The sequence below is a fragment of the Alternaria hordeiaustralica genome, assembly GCF_023758085.1.
Source record: "Alternaria hordeiaustralica strain BMP 2776 chromosome Unknown scaffold_18, whole genome shotgun sequence".
In the NCBI taxonomy this organism is placed as follows: domain Eukaryota; kingdom Fungi; phylum Ascomycota; class Dothideomycetes; order Pleosporales; family Pleosporaceae; genus Alternaria; species Alternaria hordeiaustralica.
Window position 1 is genome coordinate 198,846 of NW_026056790.1, and position 27,674 is coordinate 226,519.

The 27,674-nt window shown below is 52.7% G+C and overlaps 8 protein-coding genes across 8 annotated transcripts; 3 read left to right on the forward strand and 5 right to left on the reverse strand.

The window, feature by feature from the left end:
* Positions 1-935: 935 nt before the first annotated feature.
* On the forward strand, positions 936-2,499 carry J4E84_007790 (uncharacterized protein; the record flags this gene model as incomplete). Its single annotated transcript, XM_049390370.1, has 2 exons — positions 936-959; positions 1,009-2,499. 2 exons carry the CDS (start codon positions 936-938, stop codon positions 2,497-2,499), a joined length of 1,515 nt encoding a protein of 504 aa, XP_049241830.1.
* Positions 2,500-3,961: 1,462 nt separating this feature from the next.
* On the reverse strand, positions 3,962-10,505 carry J4E84_007791 (uncharacterized protein; the record flags this gene model as incomplete). The annotated part of the gene is made up of 2 exons (XM_049390371.1): positions 3,962-4,229; positions 4,294-10,505. 2 exons carry the CDS (start codon positions 10,503-10,505, stop codon positions 3,962-3,964), a joined length of 6,480 nt encoding a protein of 2,159 aa, XP_049241831.1.
* A 682-nt stretch (positions 10,506-11,187) lies between these two features.
* J4E84_007792 (uncharacterized protein) lies at positions 11,188-11,544 on the reverse strand (the record flags this gene model as incomplete). Its single annotated transcript, XM_049390372.1, has 2 exons — positions 11,188-11,244; positions 11,440-11,544. The coding sequence occupies 2 exons, from the start codon at positions 11,542-11,544 to the stop codon at positions 11,188-11,190; spliced, it is 162 nt and encodes a 53-aa protein (XP_049241832.1).
* Positions 11,545-11,969: 425 nt separating this feature from the next.
* J4E84_007793 (uncharacterized protein) lies at positions 11,970-12,596 on the forward strand (the record flags this gene model as incomplete). The annotated part of the gene is made up of 1 exon (XM_049390373.1): positions 11,970-12,596. One exon carries the CDS (start codon positions 11,970-11,972, stop codon positions 12,594-12,596), a length of 627 nt encoding a protein of 208 aa, XP_049241833.1.
* Positions 12,597-13,504: 908 nt separating this feature from the next.
* J4E84_007794 (uncharacterized protein) lies at positions 13,505-15,076 on the reverse strand (the record flags this gene model as incomplete). Its single annotated transcript, XM_049390374.1, has 1 exon — positions 13,505-15,076. One exon carries the CDS (start codon positions 15,074-15,076, stop codon positions 13,505-13,507), a length of 1,572 nt encoding a protein of 523 aa, XP_049241834.1.
* Positions 15,077-17,588: 2,512 nt separating this feature from the next.
* Positions 17,589-17,869, reverse strand: J4E84_007795 (uncharacterized protein; the record flags this gene model as incomplete). Its single annotated transcript, XM_049390375.1, has 2 exons — positions 17,589-17,803; positions 17,851-17,869. The coding sequence occupies 2 exons, from the start codon at positions 17,867-17,869 to the stop codon at positions 17,589-17,591; spliced, it is 234 nt and encodes a 77-aa protein (XP_049241835.1).
* A 2,161-nt stretch (positions 17,870-20,030) lies between these two features.
* Positions 20,031-25,256, forward strand: J4E84_007796 (uncharacterized protein; the record flags this gene model as incomplete). Its single annotated transcript, XM_049390376.1, has 5 exons — positions 20,031-20,186; positions 20,237-20,770; positions 20,962-21,253; positions 21,317-24,261; positions 24,366-25,256. 5 exons carry the CDS (start codon positions 20,031-20,033, stop codon positions 25,254-25,256), a joined length of 4,818 nt encoding a protein of 1,605 aa, XP_049241836.1.
* A 177-nt stretch (positions 25,257-25,433) lies between these two features.
* On the reverse strand, positions 25,434-26,999 carry J4E84_007797 (uncharacterized protein; the record flags this gene model as incomplete). Its single annotated transcript, XM_049390377.1, has 1 exon — positions 25,434-26,999. The coding sequence occupies one exon, from the start codon at positions 26,997-26,999 to the stop codon at positions 25,434-25,436; it is 1,566 nt and encodes a 521-aa protein (XP_049241837.1).
* Between the last annotated feature and the right edge of the window lie 675 nt (positions 27,000-27,674).

Here is a 27,674-nt window from a genome sequence, read left to right on the forward strand (position 1 = left end):
GCTGCAGATGGTACAAAGTTGTACTTATAGTCGGTGCTTCTCAAGGTTTGATGATCAGGGGCCCGGCGAGACTGTCTTCATCGCCATTCAGGCTATTCATTACTTCTGTGCTTCTAGTCGACTTCCATCTGTTCTACAGTACCTCCCGGACGATCCGGTAATTGCAATGGCGAGTAAGCACCGCCATTCGGTCCGCACCCAAGTCTGATAGGGGGTTTACGGTGCGTTAGCAGGAAACCTAAACTCCTCGCGACGATGGCAACTCTATTTTGACAGCCGCAAGTATTTTTGTATACAACGTATTGACGCTCTGCTGAACATGGAGAATATGTTTCGCGATGTTGTGGACGGACGCAGGGTCACAAACTAATTGCCATCTAGACGGTAGCTTTCGCGTTCGGCGAGATCTCGGGCCTTCTCCAGGAAGTGTTGGGCTGTACTAACGGCCCTCATGGGTCTAACCCTGCCGTCAGCGATGCTGACGTAGATCACGGTTCGTAGATGGTAAACTAGCTGTGTCAGATTGTGCACCGCCAGAGGAGGCGCGCCACCTTGACGTGATATATTAGGAGGTGTGCTTATAAGGCTGGGCAGTGCTTACTCGATACCTCACTTCAGTTCATCGCATCTCATCCAAGATGTTCATCCCATTGCTCTTTGGTTTGCTATTGGGAGCGGCGCGTTCAGTCGTGGGCGAAGAGTTGAATGCACCCTATCCGACAGGGACGAACGAATCCTACCCCGCAGGAAAGAACGACTCATGTCTCCACACTCATGATGGAGGATTCACCCCGGACTTCTACCTTTCGGTTACATACGAGAACCATACTGTAGCATGCCAGACTCGCATGTCTGCGTTGGTAAACGGTACATCCCCTGGACCCGAACTACGTCTCCCAGCCGGGAAGACGAGTTGGGTGCGAGTCTGCAATGACATGGAAGAGTACAACACAACCATGGTATGGATAAACTAGACTATGGCACAAATAGATAACTAATACGCACTAGCATTGGCATGGCCTCAGTCAACGTACTGCACCTTTCAGTGATGGCTCACCTGTCAGCCAATGGCCGATCGCACCTCACAAATGCTTCGACTATGAGATTCATCCTGAGGTCGAGGATGCCGGAACCTACTTCTACCACTCTCATATCGGCTTCCAGGCCATCTCTGCAGCAGGGCCGCTCATCATCGAAGACTTTGGTCCTCCTCCGTTTGAGTACGATGAAGAGCGCATCGTCTTCCTCCAAGACTACTACAACAAGACTGATGAGGTAATGGAAGATGGTCTCGTTGCGACGCCATTCAAGTGGACTGGTGAGGTCAACGCAGTGCTTCTAAATGGTGTCGGTGTTGCCATTGGTGAAACAGCTGGCGAGGGCACTTGTGAGCTACCAGTCATCGAAGTCGAACCGGGTAAGACCTACCGCATGCGCTTTGTAGGTGCAACAGCCATATCGATGGTATCGTTCGGTATCGAGGGCCATTCCAAGTTCGACGTTATCGAAGCCGATGGTGGCTACACGCAACCCCACACTACAGACCACATGATGCTTTCATCCGGCCAACGTTTCGACGCCCTCTTCAGCACAAAGACAGTAGAGGAGCTCGGCAACCAGACCGAATACATCATGCAATGGGAGACCAAAGACCGACCTGCAATCTATACCGGCTTCGGTATCCTGCGCTACCCAAGCTCAGGACCCAAGACCACCACCGCGCCCACGGTCGCCCCTCTAACCTTCACCAACGCCACCTACGACTTCCTCGAGTACGCTCTCGAGCCCCTTGTCCCCAACAACTTCCCCAAAGCCTCGGAGATAACCCGCCGCGTTCACATCAACAACGTGCAACTCAAGCAATCCACTACAATCTGGCAACTCGACGGCCTAAACTGGACCGAAGAGACCACCGCCAACAGCCCGCCCTACCTCGTCGACATCTACAAGAACGGCCCCGCAGCCATGCCCAACTACACCGCCGCCATGGCCAACGGTGGCTGGGACCCATACACGCTAACCTGGCCCGCCAAACTCGGCGAAGTCATCGAGATCATCCTAGAAAACACAGGCTCTCTCGTCGACAACAACGGCGGCTTCGACTACCACCCTTTCCATCTCCACGGCGCGCACTTCTACGACTGCGGCAGCGGAAATGGCACATTCGATCCTGTTGAGAACGAGAAGAAGCTCGAGAATTACAACCCCGTTAGGCGCGATACCACGAATCTGTACCGCTACCGTACCAAGGGCACAGCGGGAGAGGACGGCGGATGGCGCTGCTGGAGACTGAGGGTGTTGGACCCGGGCTGCTGGATGCTGCATTGTCATGTGCTGCAACATATGATTATGGGTATGCAGAGTGTGTGGGTTATGGGCGATTATGAGGATATCGCGCGCATTCCTTACTCGGGGGCGCAGGGCTACCTCGACTTTGGTGGCACCGCGTATGGTGGACAGGATATCTCACCCGTTGCTTATCATAATTGGGATGAGTAGGCGGAGACTGAGGTTTCGCTGTCTCCAAGTCTAGTTTCCTCTTCTCAAGCTCTGTAGATTAACATTTATTAAACTTAATCGTTTACCTAAATGTTGTTCATGCGGTCGAGCTTCTCTCTGCGCGCTGTGGCTTGCTGTTCAGGCTGGGCTCCGTTGTCTGCTAATCGCAATACAGAGTGTGCGCTTGCGATGGTGAAACTATCTAGGTGATTCATGCGATATGCGTATTCTTGCAGGAGTGCCATGTCAATGAATGTACCCCAAGCTGGCGCAGCTGTCAGGTGTTTGGAAGCAGGCTAGGTAGTCTTGGCGCGCGGACCTCGGGAGCTCTGACGCGTCCACGGGTCGACGCGTCTTCTGGCTCAATCCTTAGATAACGACATCAACAACGCACGAGCGACACCATCAATTTGGCCACAACGCGATGAAAAGACCGACGTCACTGTCTCTTTGCTTAGAAAGTCTCCATGTCGTTAGGTGTGAATTTCGGCGGAGCGACCAATGACTAACAATCAGCATGTAACAAACCAGCAGCTGCTGCTTTCGGGGAACCGCTGTCCGTAGCCGGACACCTGGAGCGAGAAGAGTTTATGAGCAGACAAGCGCTTGCGCAAGATCATGGTGTGCGAACTCGGTGTATGACTCTTCCGCGCTTCGATACAACCTGATTCATGGCTCGAAGGTCCCGGACATGCGCTCGCAAGCACGCTTTACCACGCTTTACAGCAACATGGAGGCAGTAAGTAAACACTGTGACAACTACGACGAATACTAATTCGCATAAAGTTCTATGCCTGGTTTAGTTGAACTCCAATCCCAGCCCCCGCGATCGTGCTTCCCACCGACCTCCCCATCGACGACGAACTGAACATGACGTACGGCACACGAGACCACCTCCGGTATCTACGCGCGGAAGACATCGATAAGATTTGCACGGAGAACTGGTATTAGGAATTGGTAAAACGCGAACTCCCGGAGGGTATACTGGTTCGACGTACCTCCCACGATGAACTGGCAACATAAAAAGGCGGACTTCTTGGAAATGAACATATACAAGAAGTCGAAGGTAAGCTGTATGCTCATGCAGCCCAGCATTGATATTGTCATCCCGCCAATGGCTGTCAGCGGGCCGAGACTATGATGATGACGACAGGCATGTAACGCGTTGCGATCGTCGAAGTCCTCGAATAACTCCGAGGGCTGAATCACCGCTTTATATTTTTGGACATATTCTTGGTCGATTTGATAACGTGGGTGCCCCATCATTTATAACACGATGTATCTTCACTCAAACACAAAAGCTCAGTTTGCTCTCGGGAAGTATGAAGTATGTTCTACATGAACACCATTCAACGTGACAACACCATTCATCTTCAAGGCATGCCACATACAATATAATCAATTGCAAAACGCCTACTACAAACGCTACACTTGTACAATCATAACAATGAGACCCCGAAATCTACAAGCTCTCCCACCCCCCGTTGTTAACATCGCCCTCCAGCCTCCTCGCGATAAGACTCTGCACTCCGCCTTCCAGCCAAACCTTCCTCAGCAATGCATCATACCGCTTCTGGTTTAGGAAAAGCTGGTGGTGACGGCGCAGCGCAGGGTCGACTTCACCGTGCTTGTCGAGGTAAGGCGCGACGTGCCAGGTCCCGTGGTCGAGATTGAGGAAGAGAATCATGCATTTGCGGATGTGTATGAAGAGACCGATTTGGCCGCCGCATCTGTGGGGTTGATGTGTTAGTATGAGTTCTTGGAGGGTGTAAGGCATGTGAGGGGAGAACGTACTTTGCTAGATGCTGATTACAGCCTCCACGGTTCTTATTTGTCATGCAGCATACGGCTTGGCTGCACATGATCTCGCCACAGAACAGGCAGAGCGCGGGATCTGTCAGTTCTTTGCCGGTTGTGGGGCAGCGGCGGCGTATCGCTTCGTCGGTTAGGGTGTCGTAGTTCTTCGGTAGGCCGACGAGTTCGAAGATCGCGGGGTGGGAGAGGGAGACTACGGGCTTGAGCGGGTTGTTGCCGGCTTGGGCCCAGAGGAGATGGCGGAGCCAACCTCCTACGATGGAGCGCGTTGTGTGGGCTGCTGATGTACCGCTAGCGAAGGAAGCAAATATCTCGTCGAGGGACGGTAGTCGGAGGATGGAGGAGAGACGTGCGAGCTCGGGCTCGTCCGCGCGTTCGGCGGGGACAAGTGGGAGGTCGATACCGTAGCGCACGTGCATGAGAATAGCCGCTTTACGGACGAAAGGCAGGGCGTAGGTTGAAACCATGGTTTGTATGAAGCCGAGGAAGTTGGGTTCTTTGAACTGTGGTGGAATGGACATATTATCTGTGTCCAGCGAGGCGGGTGAGTCGCCTGTGTTGACGACGTTGAAAACGACACAGACAAAGAAGAGCAGGTTGTTCATCTGGTCAGGCGACGACATGAACCCATTACTGACTTTCTCCTCACTGATAAACTGCTCGGGAGACGACACGAAGGGTTCTGGATGCAGTGCCATCTCCTCGGCAGCCTGGTTCTTCACACCTAGTCCGAAAACAAAGACAACCCGCACGATCTCAGCAAGGTAACACAGCCGCATTATGTGGTGGATGTCGAGATTGGTTGCCGGCACGACGCCTACCGCGCACTCTGAGAGGAAGATGAACGGATCTTGGCATAGTAACGGTGCGATGCTCTTAAGATCGAAACTCAGTACATCTGGGTCAGAGATGCCTGGATGTCCGACCAACAGCTGGCGGAACTGGCGACGCTGATTCTCCGAAAATTCATCCGTGGTCTTGGTTGGGCCCTGACCGCGAAGGCTTCCGATGGCGATGTACGACGAGACAGTCTCAGAGAACACCCGGAGATGGGTGATCGCTTGCGGAGAGATCTTGTCGATCAACGTCCCACGCACCGATTCGGACTGCACGCCTCGCTGAGCAATCTCGGCGGCGGCGATAGAATACCCAAGAGCTTGTGCAAGCGCGTCGGTATGCGTGAAGTCATTTGTAACTGCGGGTGTATGCGGATATGCGAACGAGGAGTGAACGTTGTTGACTTTCAAGGTCTCTCTCAGCCTATGGTAGATCTTGATCAATTCTCCCATTGGAACATCCTGTGTGAGAGCTGGACTGCTCTGAGAAGATCCTAAGCCAGCTTCAGCGGCCTCAGGAGGCTGCACACCCAGGAACGCTGGGACCTGGAACCGAGGTGCAAGTTGTCCTGATTGTGACAGAGCAAGGCCAGTCGAAGGTAGCGGTGGCTTCAGCAGATCAGGCAAACGACTCGATATTGGCTGGATGAAGTCCCGTTCTGCGTATTCATACAGCATCTTTTGATCGTGCGACAAGTCTGCTGGAACCTTGAGACCCTTCTCCAGACTCTTGTGGGTTGCAACCAGTTGTGATTCCAGCCAGGTATCGAATGGCTCCTCCGTCTCAAGGACGCCCGTGCTAGACACCTTCTTTGCTTTCCAGATGATTGGCAAAAAGATGTTTCCAAGGGCCTTGCACAGGGGACACATAAACTCCTTTAGCTCAGGCCGCTCGGGGTGATTGCGCGCAATCTGGCTGACATGACGTCGTTGCGTAGCGTTCAGGTATACCTCAAAGCATGCAAAATGCATGATGTGTCCGCAACCAGTAGTGACTGGACCGGGTGTGACCGAAAGAGGAGGGAATCCTTTTCCTAGTTCTTGTCTTTCGCTGGTAACGCGCTCACCTGAAGCAGTGACCTTCTCTACCGTACGCCGGTTCTTGCCGGCCACACCGAATGGGCGCAGGTCCTCAGCAGATCGATCGAGACTGGCCGGCGTCTGCACGACTTCGTCCACCCACTCTTCATCCTCGAGAGGAGTTTGCCGCATGATTCTGCTCTCAGAAATATATCCAAAAGAACCGTAGAGTCTCTGCTCGTTGCAGTCTTCCTGACACAAGATGCATGTACCGGAGGGGTATTTCAGGGTCTTCTCTTGCTCAACGAGCCCGCCGGTCTCATCTTCCAAGTCGCTAAAGTCATCTTCACCCCAGTCGAACTCCTGGTTGGCCAAGAACTTGCCCTGTTGCTCTTTGAAGGCTGCCATAACTTTCGCCTGTCGGTCGAGTGCTTGCTTCTTTTTGAGCTCTTTGTGTTCCTTGTCCTGAGGTGCGGGTGAGGCAGTATCCATCCTGTCGGCTGGCATGTTGATTGCTGCCGCTGCAATGATGAAAGATTCTTGTTGGCGTTGCTTGAGCCTATGAAGAATCAGGCTTATCTTCGGCTCGCATGCCTTGAAGGCTTCGTTGTCTTGCAGGGTTTTCAGGATCGATAGAACAGTGGGGTGGTCTTTGACGCCCACATTTGCGTTCTTGGTCAACACTGACGTGACAAAAGAGTCGGGCATCTTCTCGGACCACCCATGCTCTCCACTCTTGTCCTCGAGGATAGCGACAAGAAGGAGCTGTAAGACAAACTGGATGTATGTTTCCACGCGAGTGGCTGGTATGCTCGGTGTGGCCGATCCTGCCCTCAACCCATATGCCAGTAGGTAGTATATGATCTGCGTAAACAACGGTGTTCTGGTGAATGCCGACAGGTCTTGGAACAGACCTGAAGGGATCGGGCGGAGCTTCGGCTCATAGACGATGTCGCTAGCTTGTTTTCCAGTCTTCTTCGCCATGTAGGCCTTGTATGTGTTCTCTGCTTCCTCTCTCTGGTTGCGGTTGTACTGATGAAGGTAAGGATCTACCAAATCGATGTACTCCTCCTTCAGTTCGAAAGTCCCGCTATCAGATAATCCCTCTGGAGCTCGGAATCTAGTCATTTCAGACAAGACAGCGGGGAACTCGTCCATATTCTGAATCCGATCTGACAGTCGTGCGGTCATGTCAGAGAAAGAGAGTGGCTTGAAGCACAGTACATGAGCAATGTCTTTGCGCATAGACGCTAATTGAGACTCATCGTTGTCCTCCGCAGGTATCAACGATGTGCGCTCGCTGAGAATGATGATGAGCAGATGCACAAAGTCCTCGACCACGTCAATAGCTTGGCTGTCCTCGAACCCATGGTGACTGGCTTCGTACTTGCCAGTCATCCATCCGTTTAGTCCGAATCGGTCGATCATTGACGCTAGGAAGACCGACGGATCGCAAAGGATGAGTGCAGACTGTAGGAGGAAAATATCTCGCTGGTGCGACACGTCTCTCTGTGATACACTTCGATACTGCGTCATCTGATGTCGCAATGTGATGCCGTTTCTGACCCAAATGCCTGCACGCATCTGAGCTAGCCATGAGCACACCCGGAGGGGAAAGTCGAACATGGCTAATAGGTATTCCTCAGGTTGATGCACGGGAATGGACACCATCGCCGGGTTGTAGTCCATCTGCAGTTCGCTGGGGGAGAATAGAAGCAAGCGCAAGATGTCGTTCCGATCCATGCTCCGCGCTCGATCAATGAGCCATGATAGAGTGTAATGAAGTGCGTGATGGAAGCTCATGGGCTGTGCCGCGACAACGTAATCGACAACCTTGTACGATGGCCCATAGAAGGTAGAGGGTTCGGCGTCAAATTCAAAGACCTCCAACGTCTTGAACCTGGTCTCTTCTTTGAGCTCGGTCTGGTCAAAGCGTCTACGTTCAGCGCCTAGAGAATTGATGATGGCTACCTTGGCGGCTGCACGAATAGCACGCTGGATGTTGGACGGGTCCTGACCGCGGCTCCAGGCAAATGATTCGGCAAAGTGTCTACACAACTTGTTGATTTCTCGGGTGATGAGAGAAGCGCTGATCCATGCTTCCGACTCAAACTCAAGATGCTCGCCCACTTGGCGAACATTAGGACAGATACCTTGGTGAAGCTTTACGAGGTCTAAGAACTGTAAGAGGTACCGCGGCTCTTCGCGAATTCGCTCCTGGACGAATTCGGAACCCAACAGATACTTCATATCGAGGAAGAAGTGATACATTCGCCGGTTAGTCACAGCCCCCTGCTCGAAAGCTAGTGTTGCTCTGGGGTCGACATTTGAAGGGTAGCCGACCTGACGGGTAGTCAAGAAGGTGTAGAGAATAGCCATGAGGTTTGTAAGGAAGTTGCCACGTTCGACAACCTCGGACGTAATAGACGGAGTTGTCAACATCTGCAGAGAAAGGTTGATGATGGAGTGGTCAGGCTCACGGTCGGCAATGAGGTAAAGTTGTGCGAGAGCAGTATAGACGCCGGCAAAGCGTAGACCTAAGAGGCGCTTGAACTCAGGAATGGTGACGACGGTGCTGATGAAGACGTCGCGGATACCGATGCGCAATTGCTTCCACATGCGCAAATCATACAATATCAAGTGATCAAGCCTGAGACGTTGCCAGAGATCTTCGTGAGGTGGCGTTCCAGGCTTCTTACCGTAACTTTCAGGCCGTTCTAACCAGTATTTGGCTGGCCGCGCTGGCCGTAGTGGTAGTGACCGGGTATGAGGCGTCTCTGGAACCGGCAGTATCGGCTCGGCATGGCTGAGAGACGGTGCGCCAACCATAGGCTCACTGTCTGACTCGGCCGGCGTGACACTCTGCTCGAGTCGAGCACGCTGCGGGTGTGCAGGTGGTGGTGGCGGTGGTGGGGGAGCAGGGTAGCCTGCCATTGTGGCTTCAGAGACTTCAAGCGCCTCGTCTGCGCTTTCGTATGCCTCCATCTCCACGTCGCCATCGTTGTCCTGAGCGCCGACCTCGTCAATGTCCATATCATCTTGGGTATCTGCTGCAGGCCCGCCATCGTCGTCATCGTCGTCGTCAGAAGCTGTAGTGTCGTCGTTGGTATCGGTGGTTCGCTGTCGCTGGACCCGGATGATACGAGCTCGTCGCTGTAATAGCATGCCGTTGAAGAAGCCATCCATTTCAGCTTCCTTGTCTTCCATCTCGTGATCATCCAGACCGTTCTTGCCGATACTCTGGTTTGATGCTTCGCTGCCAATGCGCCAGGGCTTGAGGAGTTCCTCACAGACGGTGCGGCGAAGTATTTGGTTGTCCTCGCCGACACTGCAGCCTGCGATATCCTGTATCCACTCAATGAGTACACCACCCATCTGCTCTCGGAACGTGTCTCTCGCGGATCGAATGGTGACAGTGAGCTTGATCTCCTCGATAATCTTGGCCATACGAAGGAGGTCTTTCAGGTCGGTCCTGTAGACTATGGCACTGCGGCCGACGTCGTTGATCTCATAGGCCTTGGCCAGGCCGAACGCCAGCTTCTGTTTGCACGCACGAGCGACCTGATCTCTGACGTCGTTGACCGTGTGTTTCTCATCATTCCACAGCACTAGGCAGAACTCTTCGCATTCCTCTGTCTCGTCGCCCAGGTCGTACCATCGTGAGGTAAGGCGCGACTTGCGCTCGTCGTCGAGGATCGACTCTTCAGACTTGGGGTGGCGCAGTTGCTCCGGGGAGCAGGAGAAGACGTCGATGAGGTAGTCGAGGGTCCGTGCAATAGTGGTGCGAATGGTCTCTGCGAGTTCGTCTGGTAGCATAGAACCCTCTCTCGCCTTGCCTGCCGCCTTGGACTCGCGCTCAGGGTCTATCGAGTGTATGTTGCAGTGTACCGGCCGTATCCAGGCCTCGTCATCTCCGCAGTCGCAGCAGCCAGAGTTGCCGGGCGAGACGCTGACAAAGACCTGGTGCCCCTCATGGTCGGAAGCGTCAAAGCAGCGGGCGCACAGCACGCAGGTGTCGTCGGCGCTGCACGTCTTACACCGGTATGTAGCCTCGCCGTTCTTGAATATATGCCCGCAAGGCTTTCCTCTCGCGGCTGCTGTGTATTCGGCGCCTTCTACGGCACCCTGGGCGTCGCGCAGACTCCAGGCCTTCTCCGCATCCGTGGGAAGCCCATTGGGGAAGAAGTGCGCTAGGAATTCGGGACGGCCAGCAAGAGAGCGGAAGAGAATCTCGCGTAGCTCTCGGTCAGCGGCGAGCTCAAAGCGGTAGTTGTGTCGTCGGGGGAGTTCGCGCAGGTGTCGGCATAGTTCTTGCTCGTGCAAGGACATGTACATGGTGCAGCTTTCGCGGCGGGATGGTGGGGGACGCGAGTGGTGGGCGGAGGGAATAACGAAACTCCAACGGTGAAGTTGTTTGTAGTACGAAGTGCTGGTTTCGTGGGCCAGCCACCGGGGTGAGTCTTGGGTTGGTGGAAGGCTCGGTGTGGTAAGAGAAAGCAGCAGGTGCAGGTGTAAGATGCGCGCTACTATGTCATTGCGAGCATCATCTCGTGAAACAGCGCGGACCCCCGAGGCATGCGCGACGCCACCAAACAGCCGACTGCAAACCCCGCGGGTCGACAAAGGCAATCAGTGTCTTGGAGTGTTCTGTCACTTGCTGGCACATGGAAAGACATCAGTTATTCACTGCACATGTTCATTCTGTTCCTTGTTTGAGACAGCCTGACCATGGTCCTCCATGTAGTAGTAGCAGCCTATGGTCTGTTTGATGCAGCCCTGATTTGTTTGTATGCTAGAATCATCTATTCGACATGTACCAACCTTTTGTCACGAGCCAGAACTTCCATAACACACCATCAAACGCAGTCATGTTGACGGGGCTTCATTCATGGGATGTAGGTCACATCGCGCCTTGGTATTTCGCATGCTGTAGTATACACCACAATGTACAGTGTCCGCTCCAAAGAACCGTAAGAAAGTGTCTATTTCATGTTCGAACTGAGGTATGGCTGATGTCCTACTCGTCGTCCTCGGCGGCCTCCATGTAGCGCTGCTTGATGTCCTTCCATTGGCGCTGTGACTTGTGTTAGCGAATGCCCTTCCTATTATAGCCGTCTGACGTACGCCGCGGTTGAGACCGTCCCAGATCTTTTCTGAGCCTGTGTCAAACGCCCTGTACTGCTATCAGCCTCTCTCCTTTCCCCAGGTCCCTCTTCCGGATGCCGTGGCTTACAGTTGGAGACCGAAGGCGGAGCCGAAGACGGCGAACAACATAGTAGTGTTGCTGCGGAGGACCGCGCTGCAGGCGATGGTTAGTCTCGTTCGATCGAAGGTGTGCGCGAGGAGTGACTTGCTTGTAGACGGTGCCGATCATCTGCGCGGGACCATTAGCGGGTATTCAAAGACGTTATCCGATCAATTCACTTACGCCAGACATTCTGAAGGTGTCGAGAGGGCTGGGTTGACGGTGGAGAGGGATGTGGTGGTGCTTCACTGGCGATGTCAAAGGCTGAGGTTCGTCGACAAGATTCAAGCTCTCGCGTCACGGGGATTTGCGCTGCGCTAATTGGCCCGTCGTGCCTTCCGCTTTGACGTGAACTTTGTTTCCAACCCCACCACCGCTACCAGCTCAACCTCTACGACACGCACCGATAACTCCTCAAATCTCCTCGCAGACGCCTGCAAAGACCTGGCGAGGTCTCACCTGGACAATTGGTGTGCCCCGGCCCGTTGCGACTGCCTGACATCCTCTGGCGCACCCTACCTCCACTCCACCTCACCGCAGGCGCGACCGACACAATGCCTTCAGTAGAGACTCCCGCAATCTCCAAAGCCGGCATCACCACTTCCGCATCCGGCGAACGCCATATCCCCGCATCCGTCCGTCCCGACGGCACCCTGCGCAAAGAAATCCGAGTCCGCCCAGGCTACCGCCCACCCGAAGATGTCGAACTCTACAAGAACCGCACTGCTGAGGGCTTCCGCAACAGAGGAAAGGCGGGTGTGCCAGGTGCCGAGGCGGTGAAGAGTGAGGAGCCCACTAGCATATCGAGTCCAGCTGCGAATAAGAACGCCAAGCGGAGGGAAGCTAGAAAGAAGGCAGCCGCCGCTGCGGGTGATGGGAAAGATGAGGACAAGGAAGCTTCTGCTGAGCCCAAAGAAGCAGGCAAACCGGCTGAGATTAAAGAGAAGGAGGTCGCGAAGCCCGAGGCTGAGAAGGTTGTCGACCCTGAGGTTGAGAAGGAAAAGGAAGCGAAGAAGCTCACCAAGAAGCTGAGGCAGGCCAGGGATTTAAAGGACAAGAAGGACAAGGGCGACAAGCTGCTACCGGAGCAGTTCGAGAAGGTCATCAAGATCAACGAGCTCATACGCCAACTAGAGGGCCTCGGCTTCGATGCGCAGGGAGAGAAGAAGGGAGAGACTTGAGGACACATGCAGCAAGAGCTACTCTATGGATAGCCACACAAACTCCCAAGCCGAGACAGCTGCTTCTCTAGGACGAGCTAGCGATTCCACGACACCCGCACGTTGGTGGTGCGGACGTGACGGCAGAGGTCTTCAAACCCACGACTGTACAGCGACGACATGCCGCCCGAGCGTACGTCGACCTCAATAACAAACAACGTTTGGTTTGGGCATATATCGCAACAAAGCTCTTCACTACTGCCATATTTGCCGCAGCCTACAGCGCTATCTACGCATGTAGTTCAAACGAGCCCTACACACCCACCGTTAGGACTTTGTCACAACCTTAGTTAACATGTATCATAGAGTACACATGAAACTCAAATCAACTGCGCAGCTTATTCGACTCGCAACTCCATTAGTGTGCTTTGACCGACCGTGATGATCCGCACTACACGCCCGCGTACCACATTCGAGCAAAAAGAGAGCTGTAAGTTCGAGAGTCGCCATTTCAGATCTGGGGCAAAAAAGAGCAAAAACATACAACAGCGGGGATTCGCTAGTGGTCACCCACCTAACTACTAATCCGCCGGTACACTGCTTGTATATGGCTGAGCGGACGGGAAGCCTAATTCTCAGTGTCCTATGGTCGTATGTGAAGGAATGGGAAAGAAAACAAATTATACACTTGATACAAGCTCCACATCACATAGCAAATCCATACCCGCGTCCATACTTACATCCCGTTCAAGAGAAAAGTTGAACAGGTACCCTGAAGCCTACATCACCGTAAGACCTTCACTCTGTGGGTTGTCAAGGCAATGTGGCCTCCTCAGCCTTTTCAACAATTGGGCTTTGTAGACATAGGTGTATGATGCCCCACTTGAATGGGGTGTATGTTCTTTCGTGCGTATTCAATCTAATCCCATTCAATAGTACTGGCTTCCCAAGTATCGCTCGATAACCTCCCCGCCATACTTTTGCATTCCTGCGCGTTTCAGCCCTTCAGAGGTCTTTGGCTCTGGCACCCATACTCCCGTCTCACAAGCGTAGTAAATTCTCCTGTGCTGTTCATCCTCCGGTCCTTCATTACCCCACTCCGCTTTCTGGCCCGGCGCGTGATATGAAATGTGCAGTCTCCCCGTCTTACCCGTCATCTCAGACGTAAGCATGAAGGACTCAAGAACAGGCATGCAATCAACGGCTTTTGCGAGCGCGCCGAGAAAAGGATCAAAGGTTTCTGGGTCGGGGTGCTGCCGGAAGTCATGCCAGCTGAACTCGCGCGTATCGACACTCCCGACAATGCCGCGCACGGGGTCGTCGTGGGGATCGTCGGCCGGTGTTGGGCCAGTGAAGTACCATTTGCCTGATGGAGCGACCATGTCAAACGTGATGTCGAAGGACTTCAAGTGCGGCCAAGACGGTGGCGTCGCGTTTTCGTCTGATGGCCAGAATAGCGTAGGGTCGACGTGCGCACTCAGGGTAAGGGTTGTAAGACATTGTGAGAAGGTTCGGATTGATGAACTGAACGGGTCGTATGTGTAGCCTTCTGGCACAATGCTCGGAACTGTATACCTCTGATCTAAAGGGGTGCAGTGTACAAAGACAATGTTGGCAGAATGGAGTGAGCGGAAATGTGTCGGCGAGAGCTTATTAGCAAATTCAGCGCGCGCCTCACCGCGCGCCTTGGGAGATGTCGCCGATTCCCACTCTGGATCATAGTCTGAATCCAACGAGTCCTGATCCGACCCTGCGTCAGAACCAGCCTCGTAGTCTGGAAACTCCCAGTCCACTGTCCTGAGCTCTGGCATTGCCACTGCTAAATCTGGTGCAACGCTTGGTGCAAGGCTTCGCACGCCGGTGCGCTCGATAGTGAGGTGCTGCAGATTAGACAATGTAGGTAGATTGTCGGGTTCAACAAGGCGCAGGTACGATTCTGCCCAACGAGCGGACTGAATATCTCTGCTGAGACCATGCTCAATCTCGAACTCATCCACTTCCCGAGCGTCGGTCGGGCACGTAGCTCCCGCAATTGTAAGCCGCACTCCATTCTTCACACCGTTGTCTTCCCAGGTTCGCAGCACCGTGAAAAGTTCGCTTATAGCTTTTGTAAATGCCTCGTTGTTGGCATGTTGATCAAGTCGTGATTCCTTGTGTTCGTATGCTTCTTCCGAATATGTTGGCAATTCCGCTTCGAAACTGATCCAGGAAAGATAGTTGCGGCGGTTTCCTGTTACGATGGACTGGAGCAATTCCACCTCATCGCTTTTGATGCCTAGGCGATGAAATGTAATGGTCTCAACTGCTTCCTTCCAAGTGCGATTGAGGATCGCGAGGCGAGGAAATTGAGATGGCGAACTATCGGGCTCGAAAGATTGTCCTATCGCGGAAGCCCGCTGTTCCTGGTCTGGGTACCGATCTGCGAAATACACAATGCGGTTGATCAGCTCTTGTGGTAGTTTGTCCATGACGCGACTGAGGTAGGGGAGTGAGCGCACCATTGTTGCGGGAACGCTGTTGAGTACATAAGTACGCGGGAGCACCGAGGCGCTAGCAGGGTTTCTGAACCTTGGAACAGACTAACGGTCTGCCCGTTCGCTGCAGCGCAATCACACCAAGCTATGATGATGCAAGGTTATGTTGCGCAAGCGCGGCGAGTGATTTCAAAGATGCTAACGTGTAGGCCTCCAAAGATAGTCACAGGGCACGTGTATTCCATTTCAAGAAGACGGGGCTTCATATACAACAGTTCAGTGCGATAATCACTACTGAACAAGCGATGGCCGACGAGAATCTTCCGACACCAACAGAATACCGTCATTTCAAACTTGTCCGAGGAAATAAAAATATGGAAATGGGAGGCTTCATTTGGCGGTACCAGCCATTCCGATATATATGTAAGGCGTAATGAGGTATGATCTCTGGCTACCATGAAGCGCATCGTCTGCGCAGACAGCTCAACGTTGCCCCAAGAACAACATTACAAGAGACGAGTGTAGCACATCGCATTTGTACATGTCTTTTTACGCGGCTACACCGACACAGTACCAGTAATCCTTCCAAAAAGAAGTGCCACAAGCATTGCCATTATCCAAGGCTGCATTCCACGCATATAGTTGCGCGTCGGTGATTCCGTTTCGTTCAGCAAACAACTATGATTAGAGTCAGTCTTGAAGCGACGCAGAACCGGATAACGTGGACTTACAGCACACCAGTCTCCTTCTTGCGCCTGAGCAGCCTTGTTGCATTCTTTGATCGCGTTGTTTGCTTGATTTGGCGTTGGTATGACGAAAGGACTGGGAGTAGGCGACGGCGGGGGAGCCGATCTGCTCACGCTGATCGAATCTGAAGTGCCCACACAGTATGCCGATCCCTGCCAGAAGTTGTCACGGCAATCATTCGACACGGCGGGATTCCAGGCATAAAATTGCTCCAAGGTGATGAAGTATTTGTTTGCGAGAATCGAGCAATCATCCCCTTTCTCGACGATGTGCCATCGAACACAGTTTGCAGGCTGTCCAGTGTGCGTTGGTGCCCCAGGTCCTGGTGGAACTGTACTGCTCGGGGCAACGGAGGTCGAAGTGACGCTCGTAGCGGGCGGTGGGGCATTGGGCGACTTGACGCAATATGCCGTTTCGGTCCAAAGATTCGCACACGTTGAGCCTACGGCCGGATTCATCTTGAAGAATTGAGCCAAGGTGAGATCGAACAAAGCCAGAACATCCTCGCAAGTGAAATCCTTAGACACGTCCCTGAACTCAGTGCAGTTCGTATCATACCCTTCTCTGATCGGAAATTCCAGCGATGGGCCTACTTCGGGCTCGGCCTTTGGGGGCTCGAAGTAGAACCTTCCACAATAGCGGACTCCAGGCTCGAAGCTGCAAGTAGGCGCTTCGGTGTCGTTCCCGAGTGAGGGATTCCAGGTAAGCAGTTCGGACATCTCTACACCGTAGATATCTGCAGCCAAATCGCATTGGTGACGATAAAGAGTTCCTGTTATGTCGCTTTCCATTTGTGATGCCTCGAAATACTGGTAGCAATCGTCTCTTGTATCAAGCGCAAGGCTCAGCTGCGTGGGCGAGGGTGTTATCGTAGCGGGCTTAGTGGGCGTAAACGTGACTTTGGTGACTGGAGGGTCACAATCAGTATGCGACGCATAGAGTGCCAAGTGAAGTACTTACATGGTACTCCCGAAGGACCGGGAGTATGGTAGCCAGGTCGTCCAGAGTAGGTGTTAACTTCAGTTGGTCAGCCGCAAACTTCGATCATCTAGCGTATCAGTACACTCACTGTCTCCTACTGGCGCTACACAATAGCTGATATCTAGCAGCAGATTGGTGCAATTCGCGTTGATGGATGGGTTCAGAAATGCGAAATCAGCTAGTGCTATCGCATACCTCAGTGTCACGAGGTTGCAATAGTCTCCGCTCTCAACATTATACCACTGCCCACATTGTCGATTCGATTCGTCCTTCGCATTGGTAGGCACGGGTGCTGCGCTGACGGCTGTGCTTGGCGCCAGAGAAGGCATAGCTGGGGGCGTGACATATGCTACGCCAGGATTGGACACGCAAATAGAAGTCCCGTTCATCTTGTATAAGTTGTGACAGCCAGCGTTAATGATCTGAGAGTGTCAGAATAATGATAAAGAAGCGAGATCTGCGCACTGTGCACCTACCGGATTCCAGGCCTTCAACTGCGCGATGGTGATATTATTGGAGCTAGCCATGATCTCGCAGGTATCGGCAGGCTGTACTGTATAGACTTTGCATGTGTTCTTGATGCACAGTTTGCCATTTTGTGGAAAATTGGCGCAGTAGGCAGTGAGAGAATTGTCTGAAAGCAGCCAGGCAGTCCCTATGCCTTGAGATTTGGATATCTTGTAGCAGTCATCGCCGGTCTGGATGTCGTATTCCTTGCCACTGCAGATCGTCGATGTCGGTGTGGGACTAGCGACTGGAAGCCTGTATAGAGTTAGTGTGGAGCTGCGAACATATATATATATATGTATGCTCACTGCGGGAAGGGTAAAGACGAGATGGACAACGGGTAGCCCGTCACACCACAGCTTGATGTCTTTGACTCATACAAGGAACTCTCTCGAATCTGAGTTCCGTCGTAGTACGGACTGCCAGCCTGCTTCTGCAGATTTTTGATGAAACACAAATCGCAGGGTCCGGAGGCTTGCACGCCGCTTGGTGGCTCGGTGTCCCAGCCTATTGGGCTCTCTGTTCTGGTTAGCATAATGTTGGGATTGGAGTATCGGTTTACCTACGTCCTGGATCTGCTTGCATGGCTGCAGCAACCGCAACTACATTACACCAGCGACCCGCGTCCTTGAGGCAAACAAGATCGTGGTTGAATCGCATAACATTGGCAATTATGTCCAGTGGTGCACCGTCAATCTCATCGTATGCCGTCCAAGTTTGCCCGGTACAAGCTGTGGCAATGCTTGCTTCGTACTGCTCAAGGGCAGTAACGCAGGCGGTTGTGCATGCTTTTTCCAGCACGGAGGGAGGGTAGTAATATCCAATAGCAAAGGTAGCAACGGTAGGAGGACATTGTTCAACGTCTGTAAGAAGGGCCGTCGCACAATCACTGGTCAGATTGGATGGGATAGTATTGTTACTGAAGAAGGGTATCGCAATTGTCGATGGGAGATACCAAAGGGGTAGCAAAAGCCGCAGCAACATTCTGGGACTATGCGAACGCATTCTTGTGTAAGAGTCAGTATCGTCCTGTGGGAAGTCTGCGACGGTCCACGAAAGACGTACTCACAGGAATGACTGCAACCAAGAGCGACGATGCAGGATGCTTCAACCGCATTCTACACCGGGGCAAGAAAGCACCTGGGCATGCCCTACAGCCAGCCGCACTGCATGGGGCACCTGATCGCTCGGCACCTGCATCTCAAGGGTCCATTCTCATCATCCATCCGGCGCCGCTGTGGGTCGTGTAAGTCTTGTGGAGTATTGGCAACATGTTAGACCCCAAATCAGTTCAGTAACAGGCTAAAAAGCGGGCCCTGAAGATGCGGCGGGCGCGGCCCGAATCCGGACGGAAGGCCTGATGCCAAGCACGAACTATGAAGCTTGGCACCACTCGGAGCCGGAAGATCACCTGCAGTAAGGTGCCAAATATTTACGCCCGGCAGACGTTCAGCATTAGTTTAGGGGTTATGTCCTTGTCATCTCCACCGCTTCAATTTTCCTCCCCGCCCCAAGGTTGTCATGGTTGCTTTGATAGTACGACCGCGCTTCAGCCCTGGGCAATTCTGACCTGAGCGGCACTTCTGTGGCAAGAAGGACAGACTTCTGAGGTCGTCTGGCGCTGGGAACGGCCTCTACGTTTCAGCACTGCGCGCTGAAAACTGCTCCCATAACGGAAGTACCTGAAGACATGATAGCTCACTAAACATTGCAGTCGAGACCGCCGGACGGCAACTGACACCCAGTCAGCGTGACTTATGTCCTTCCTACTTAGGTAATGCCCAAGTAAAAGCTGATATCATTTCTTGATGTCTTAGCGAGCGACCCCGAAGGCGCCAATGCAGTAGAGCGCAAATTTAGATGGGATGTCATATCTGGGCCGCATGGTAAACTTCCCGCGGCATCTCTGCCAGTACAAATCTGGAAATTTCAGCCCGTTGGCCAGGCCATGCATGCAGGGGCGCGAATTGCACGCCTACTACTCGCCGCCACGATGACCGCTGATATTCAGGCGTCCATTGGATCCACGGCAGGTCCAGATGGAAACCTTGATGCCAACGTACCTGAGCTGTGGGTACCGGTAAGATAGACAGAGTCCATTTTCCCACGGAGCTTCTGAGATCGCTCTTTTCCAGTCCTTGATCTTGGTTTCTTTCCTACTGCTTTCAGTGGAATCAGACGCCGAGATGTCAAGATTGACTTCCGCGTTCGCACGGTGGGCCATTGTCTTCTGTGTGCTGCTCATCACTGCTACAGCGCATCAGTCGCACGCTCGATTTCACCACAAGAGATCTCACGCGCCACCAACTTGCGTCAATCCAACTCAGTATGTAGATGAACACTGTTAGAAGCGGTACATCCGCAGCTGACTTGAGTCCAGTCCGTTCGACTATTCTGCGAAAGAAAAGCACACAGAACGTGCGCCTGTTTGTCCGCATCTGGCCCGACGGGCTCTACAGCCAAGAGCTGAAGAAGACTATTCATGCTCTGAGTCTAAGCCATGCAAGAACGGAGCCTGCTGCCCAAAGGCTACCGGATATTGTAACTATGGTGAAGAATATTGCGGCACAAACGGTCAAAGTCCCAACGATGTTTGCTGGTCAAATTGCGATGCCAAAGCAGAATGTGGCAGAGACGCTAAGATACCTGGTGCCAAATGTCCGCTCAATGTCTGTTGTTCAGAATTTGGGTATGCTAGTCAAAAGATTCTCAATGATACCAGCTAACACCCCACAGCTTTTGCGGCATGACCGAGAAGTTTTGCGACAAAGGTACCGAAGACGAACCAAAATGCCAAAGCAATTGTGAGCAGCCAGGCTCTGGTGGCTCTGGCGGCGATGTCCAGAAGGTTGTGATCGGTTACTACGAAGCTTGGGCACATGACAGGAAATGTCAAGGCATGGTACGTCACACCAGCCAAGAGCGAGTGCAACATACTTATCTTATTCGTAGGACTTCAAGAATATCCCAACAGGCGCACTTACTCATCTCTACTTTTCCTTCGGTTACATTTCGCCCGGCACTTTTGATCTGGTTCCGATGGACGACCTTAGCCCCGATCTATTCTCGCAGTTCACAGATGTCAAAAAGTCGAACCCCGGCTTGAAGACAGTCATTGCTCTTGGCGGTTGGACCTTCAACGATAACGGCACCGCAACTCAGCCGGTCTTCAGCGACATGGTCAGCACCGCTGCGAACCGCGCCTTGTTCATCAAAAAGTTATTCGCTTTTATGAGACAGTACGCCTTTGACGGTGTAGACTTCGACTGGGAGTATCCTGGAGCAACCGATCGAGGGGGTAAGCCTGAAGACGGCAAGAACTTTGTTACGTTCTTGAAGGAACTTAACGAGGAGAACGACAAGCAGCTCATGCATTATGTTGTCTCCTTCACTGTTCCTACTAGCTTCTGGTATCTGAGGCATTTTGATCTGAAAGCTGTGGATTACGTCGACTTCGTCAACGTCATGAGCTATGATCTTCATGGAGTAAGTCAAGCCAAATATTTGCCTCCCGCTTCTGCAATCGTGTATGTCGGAAGGTCAGACGCCGAGCTGAAGAGGTGACACACCTTTGTGGGATTGCCCTTCCCACAAGCTGCTTGTAAGCTGGTCTGGGTTTCGGATGCAGCGATCATGTCAACATCTTATTTCGAGCAAATGCTAACATATGTGTCTAGATCTGGGACTCAACTAACCCGATCGGCAATCATATATATGGGCATTCGAACTTGACCGAGATTAAGTTAGCCTTGGATCTTTTCTGGCGCAACGACATCAAACCAGAGAAGCTCAATCTCGGGCTGGGGTTCTATGGTCGCAGTTTCCAGTTATCAGACCCCTCTTGCTACCGACCTGGCTGCAATTTCAAGGGCGGAGCATCTCCTGGTCCCTGTTCCGACAACTCAGGAACTTTGACATACAAAGAGATTCAACAAGTGATCAAACAGCACAAGATCAGTCCTTACTATGGTAAGCAGCCACGACGAAACCAGCACATGTGATAGATAGGCTAACCGCTTTTTGTGCTTTTAGACAAGGAGGCTCAAGTCAAGTACATCACCTGGAACCAAGACCAATGGGTGTCGTATGATGACAAAGACACATTCAAGGCGAAGATCGACTTTGCGAACAAGCTAGGCCTCGGCGGACTACTCATCTGGGCCATTGATCAAGACACGGATGATTTGGACGCTCTCAACGCCGTCGTGTCTCCAAAATCTGTCAAAGCCCTCGCGATGACTGCCGATGACGCTTCCTTTTGGGACGATGCGACCGTACCTGATTGCTATGTCACTGACTGTGGTGGTACTTGTAAGGCTGGTTTCTTCAAAATTGAACAGCAACCATGCGGTGGTGCGAAGCCTGTCACGCGCAGGTCCAAAGGCGAGGACAGCCAGCTGTGCTGTCCAGTTTCCAGTGCACCAGATCCCGACAAGTGCCACTGGCGCGGCGAAGCACCTCCATGTAATGGCCGTTGCCATGACAATGAGGTACTGCTGCAGATGAACAAGTGGGGTGATGGGAAGTATTGTGAAGACGGAAACAAAGCATATTGCTGCGAGTCACCTGCGGCTAAGGGTCATGACTGCTACTGGGCAGGCGTCGGCAAGGATTGCAACGGCGACGACACGACAATGACCTTTTCAGGCACATTTCTGAGTACAATCGCCGACATTGCGGACGCGATGACTTTGATCGATAATGCTCTGGTTGATTGGCTCGAAGCGATTGACGTCGATATGCAGAAACGATACTGCTGCCCGAAGAAAGACGCCAAAAACTGGAAGAACTGCAGGTGGTACGGAGAGCCAGGATCTTGCTTCGACAACCATTGCCCGGTCGGAAAGCAAGTGCAACTCACGGACAGCCCATATGGTTTTGGGCAATCCTGCTTCCCTCGTCTGGAAAGAAACAGAGTCTACTGTTGCGACCCATCCGATGGTAAACAACTGTTCCTTCCGGTACCACTGGATCGGCTATTTAGCGATCCACCGACTGGGGACGACGTCGATACGGACTTTGAGCTCAATGTGGACGACACCTTTGGTGGACAGGGCGACAAGACCGACGATGACCCTTCCAATGCTGCATTTCAATTTGTCGTGCTTGCATCGCCTAAAGAACTGCAACATTCTCTCGATAAACGCGATGGCTCTCATTGGGAACTGTTCAACTGCCAAGGCGGGCCGAGTGAAGAAGAGCAAACCATCCAGATGTTCTGCATTGACGGCTCAGAGAACAACAATTGTCAAAACATCGGACTTGGACACGGCGTACCCGGTACCATCCTGGAAACGCCAGCTGGCTGTGGAGCCGGTCGCTATGCCGTCGCGAAACACATGGTCCCTGCTGTCAATCAAACGATTCCGCACCATCTTCGGAAGCGAGCGTCACATATGCCAATGGTCTATGATCTGACCTTCGACTACAACTTCAGGCGCGTTCCTCGCGATTCTGGTGATACACAGATGAGGATAGACTTTTCCAACAAGAACGACTACTGGGACAACGTTGTCGCAGCTGCGAGCACAAAGCGTAAATCTAAACGCTCCTTGTCTGACTTTGACGGCAATCATAAGAGATGGCTTGAAGAGGAGTGGCGAGACGACTATCACGGTGGTGCTCTTAGTCATGAAGAGCTTCACAAGCGATGGTTCGGATCCGACGTGCTTGCTTGGCTCACGAACTTGGTCAGCCCCAAGATCGAGAAAGAGTTCACACATGACGTGAATGAGCAATTCATCGCCAAAATCATTGACGACAAAGTCGAGTGTGGCACAGGACCGGCCAAATTCAATGCCCATGTCTTGGTTCAGGCTCTCACAGATGTCGAAATCTCCACCAGTTTTGGTTTCACCCTCATCACGAAGCTCAATTTCGATAATCCAGGCGGCTCTCTTGACCTGAGCCAGTCGTACCTTACGTTCAGCAACAGTGGTAAGGTCACTGCGGTATTCACTCTCGAAGCCATGATCAAGGTTTCGTACGAGTCGGGAGAAAAGACAATTCTTACCCTTCCCTTCCCAGGCGCAACATTCCGAGTCCCTGGCATTGTCACTATCGGTCCCTCTGTCCGCGTGGTTGGCGAGTTCAACGCTGGCCTCACACTATCTGCGGAGATAGAAACCAAGATCGATCTTGCGGAATGGGACGTCAGGCAAACTTATCCAGCCGCCTCCGAGGAGTACGAGCCTCAGGCTGACAAGGAACTGGATTCTGGAGAGACGGGCGACAAAAACGGCCTGTTGGAACCTCAATTCTACGCTTCTGTTCTAGCTTCAGGTCAGGCTGAAGCCCACCTCAAGGCCATCGCAGAGTTTGGTATTCGCTTTGATGACAGCTGGAAGGTTGGAGCCGCAACGGCCGGAGTTGTTGCTGATGGCTATGTTCGCATGGAGGTTGGAGCTGGTAAGAGCACCGAAGCTTCATGTCCATGGACATATGGCTTCTACGTGGGCGCAAAGTTATATGCGCAGGTCAGTACTCCGGCAGCATTCGGTTGGGGCACCAAGACGTGGGATCTCCCAGGATCTGGTGAGGTCGGTCTTCCTGAGGGTGGCCAATGTCCCGACCTTCAATCAGGCGCGCCTACTAAGCGTGGTTTCACGTCGATCGACGGTACTCATCCTCTTTACCACCCTTATGAGCACTCGGGAATTGCGGACAATGCCACAGCGGTACATCGATTTGGCAAACGCGTCACACCCTGGGGTCCCCCATTCCACATTCCCCTACAGGACCTGCTGTGCCCCAGCCCTGGAGGAAGCCCCGATAACCAAGGTTCTGCGTGTTCAGAGCTTTCACATGTGGTGGACGGTAGTAGCTCTCTGGAAAAGCGTGCGTCTGGCGATTTGACCCTCAATCATGTCTTTGCACGAAGTTTAGATCGCAAAACCCAGGAGTTCTGCGCCGATAAACTCGGTGGCAAGATGGTCATCGTTAGCGCTGACTTCCACACCTCTGGTACCATATTGACCGTAAGTCACCTTACATGAGTCTTCAAGGTTGGGCTTTGTAGACTATACTTCCTTGGCGAACCGTTGCAATTATAAGTTGACCTCGCTGACGTTCACCTGCACAGGTACTCCCAAATATACCGACGTATGGCTACAACAACTACAACGACTGTCTTGACATGGGTTTCGGTCAGATTGCAACGCCCACTGCCGGTAACACAGGACGCTTCGCCACAGAGCATATCTTGGAATTCCAAATGGTCAAAAACTTCTTCGAAAAGTTCGCCAAGCCGACAAAGTCTAGTGCTTTGACCAAGGTCAACTGTTACAACCCACAAGCAAGTACCAACTTTTGCAAGTGCGTTCAAAGCTTCTGGTACGACATCAGAGTTGCAGAAAGAATCACTATCAACGGTGTGACCAAGTCCGCCATCGATTGGGTTGGCGCTGTCTTCCCCAGCCATACCAACCAATGGAGCAACGAGCTCGTTCTTCTCGACGGTGAAGTCAACAACCTCAAAGAAGGTCTTTGGGGCGTCAGTGACGCACGCAATTCCGATACGCTCGATACCTATACGGGCGACGGTACAAAGCTCTTCAAATACGTCAAAGACACCATCGCTGCCATCCGCTACCACATTGATCCTTTCATCAGCCAAACGCTGGTTGCCCAGAAAGACCGGGTCGGTCAAATGTTCAACGACCTCGAAACGATTTACCTGCCGCAAATCACAAAGACCATCAACGGTCGGCAGGTCACTTGGCGAAGTCTGGATCTGCAGACAAAGTGGAATACGTATATGCGTACTCAGAATGCGGCGGCTATTACAAACAGCTTCAGATTGGTAGATTTATACTTGGACAAGTTGGTGGATGGATATACCTCGGTTGCGCAGAGAGAGGCAGCGGAGAGGGGGACACCTGATGCACTCATTCTCAAGGGGCTTATTGAGAAGATTGATGCCCTGCAGGCTGACTGGACAAACAACAGGCCAGTTTGGACCAATCCCATGTAGATATTGGAAACTTCATTGGTGTACAGGTCGAATTGACGTGGAGTGTAGCTATAATTACAGACCCTGTTGAAATGAGTTATGGTGGCCTTGGTCATTATGGCAAGTAAGGATACGTCCTGTCTGCGGAGTGAATATATGGGTCTGGGGTGACAATACAATGTATTATACATGATGGTGCTACACTAAGACTTCTGCACGTTTATCATCGGTGGGCTCGTCCTCCTTTGGCTGTTCAGCAGCGGTCTCCTCACTCACTGGAACCGCGTCTTCAGACGGAACGACCTGCTCGCCGCCCTTTGCAGATGTCATCTCCGGAAAAGACCCACCAACGCCCGAATTAACGCCTTCAACAAGCGGCATATAATCCTGAGCGCCAGCCTTCTCGCGTGGCCCAGGTTCCTGTGCACTACCATCCTTCTTCCACCACCCACTCCGCCCCTTCCAGTTCGGATCATCCGACCTCTTATTCGTCTTCCTAACAAGCGAGCTACTCGCCCTCTTCTCCTCACTCTTCAAACCCAATCTCTCCGCCACCACATTCCTCCACGTATTAATCTTGGTAAGGCCATCAGCAAACATCTCCATGCCATACAACATGGCCATCTCTTTGCCCAGCCCACCACTCCTCGCCTGATTGTGTTCTTTGATCATTGCGTCGAGGAGGCCGAGGATGTCGGCGTCGAAGTCGATGGCGTTGTCGTCCATTTCTTTGAGCAGCATGTTGATGGTTATATAGGAGGCTTGCTGGATCCACGCCGTCCGGATCAGGTGCTTGTAGAGCGTTGTTGTTGCGCCGAGGGCGTGCGAGGAGCGGCCGAGCTTTTTGATCGTGGGGAGAATGGAGAAGGGAAGGGGGGAGGAAGGAAATTCGGTGCGTAGGGTGGTGACGGCGGTTATGAGGTGATAGGGGTAGTTGTGGAAGAGGATGCGTGCGTCGGTGGAGGGTGGAGAGGGTTTGTGAGCGGCTTTTGCTTCTGATGACTTCTTCGATGCGTTGTTGCTGGGTTTGGCGGTTGGCTCTTTCGTGGGGCTGCCGCCGGCGTTGTCGAGATCTAGGTCGCGTACTTTGGCAAAGACTTCGCGCTCGAGGGTTTGCCAGAGGGCGCGATCGGTGGGTGCGTTGCGTATGAGGCTATCGATCCGTTCTTGTTCCGCTAGACGCAATTCTCGGAGCTTTGCTGCCTCCACACTCGAGCCCTTCTTCTTGCTACTCTGCGCTTTGCCCACTTCTGCACCTGCAGCATCTTGCTTGTTAGATCGAGCCCTCGTTCTCTGCGTACGCAATTCGCGCAATCGCGGTTCGCCTCTCAGCACTTCGTCGAAAACCTTGTCTAGCGTGGGTCTCGGGATATCTTCTGTACTCGGGATATCTTCTGTATTTTTCTGGAACTCTTCGAACACGTCGTCGACATCTACCAAAGGGTCTTTCTTCTTCTGTTGGCGCCCTTCATTATCAAACTTCCTGTACAACTTCTGGAACACGGCCCGCTCGGTGCGAGATATAGTAGTCTTTCGGGGAGGGTGTTGATCGACAACAGGCGGTAGATCTGCATCGTCTTCGAAGGGAATGTCGTCGCTAACGTACGGGCGCGAAGGCGTGTGAATATCGCGGCGAGCAACTGGTCGTGTGGCGGACTGCCATTGCTGGATCGTGGGTGTCTGGTACAGGAACGGAAGGAGCGTTTTGCTTGGCGAAACTCGAGAGCGCGACAATGCTCGCACCGAATTAGAGCATATAGACATGGACGGAGGCGCCGCACAGAAGCAGCGAGTTGTGAACAACAAGAAAGACGTGAATGGCACGTTGATGCAGCCCGCCGTGCAAGTCCCAAATCTTTTGGGATCGCCGCGGCTCAGTGGTGGTCCGAGCTCAACCTGCCGCATCCGGAAGTTCTCAAAAACCATCGAAAACTAAAGCACTCTCCGATCCAGGTGCACAGCGGCCAAAAACCTTAAACTAGGTACATAAAACGCATCCTCATTGGCTGAGCGCAGTCACCCAAATAAGGCAACTTTTGAGATCCATCGAAGACTGCATGGAAGCAACTCGGCCCTCCAAACTGCGAGCCCATTGGCTACTGTCAACATCCTCCATCAGGCAGGACCTAAACATCCGTTGAATGCTGCAACAGGCGGCCCATTACTGGAAACTGGTACCAGAAGGAAACCGTTCATTGGTCAAGTTCAGTATACCGCATCCGGTAGGTTTGAGATATCCGTCGAACGCATATTTTACTGGAAACTTGTACCTGATCCGAGGCTCTTATTGGTGGAGCTCTGGGCTGTGATGAGGCGGCACAGTCGGGCACCTTGGGCTGCTTCTCATCTACAGCGATCCGCAGGAGATGGAACTAGACGTCGCCGCATTTTTCTTGACGCATAAGGTGGCAGCAACTCCTACACGAAAGCTCTCGGATT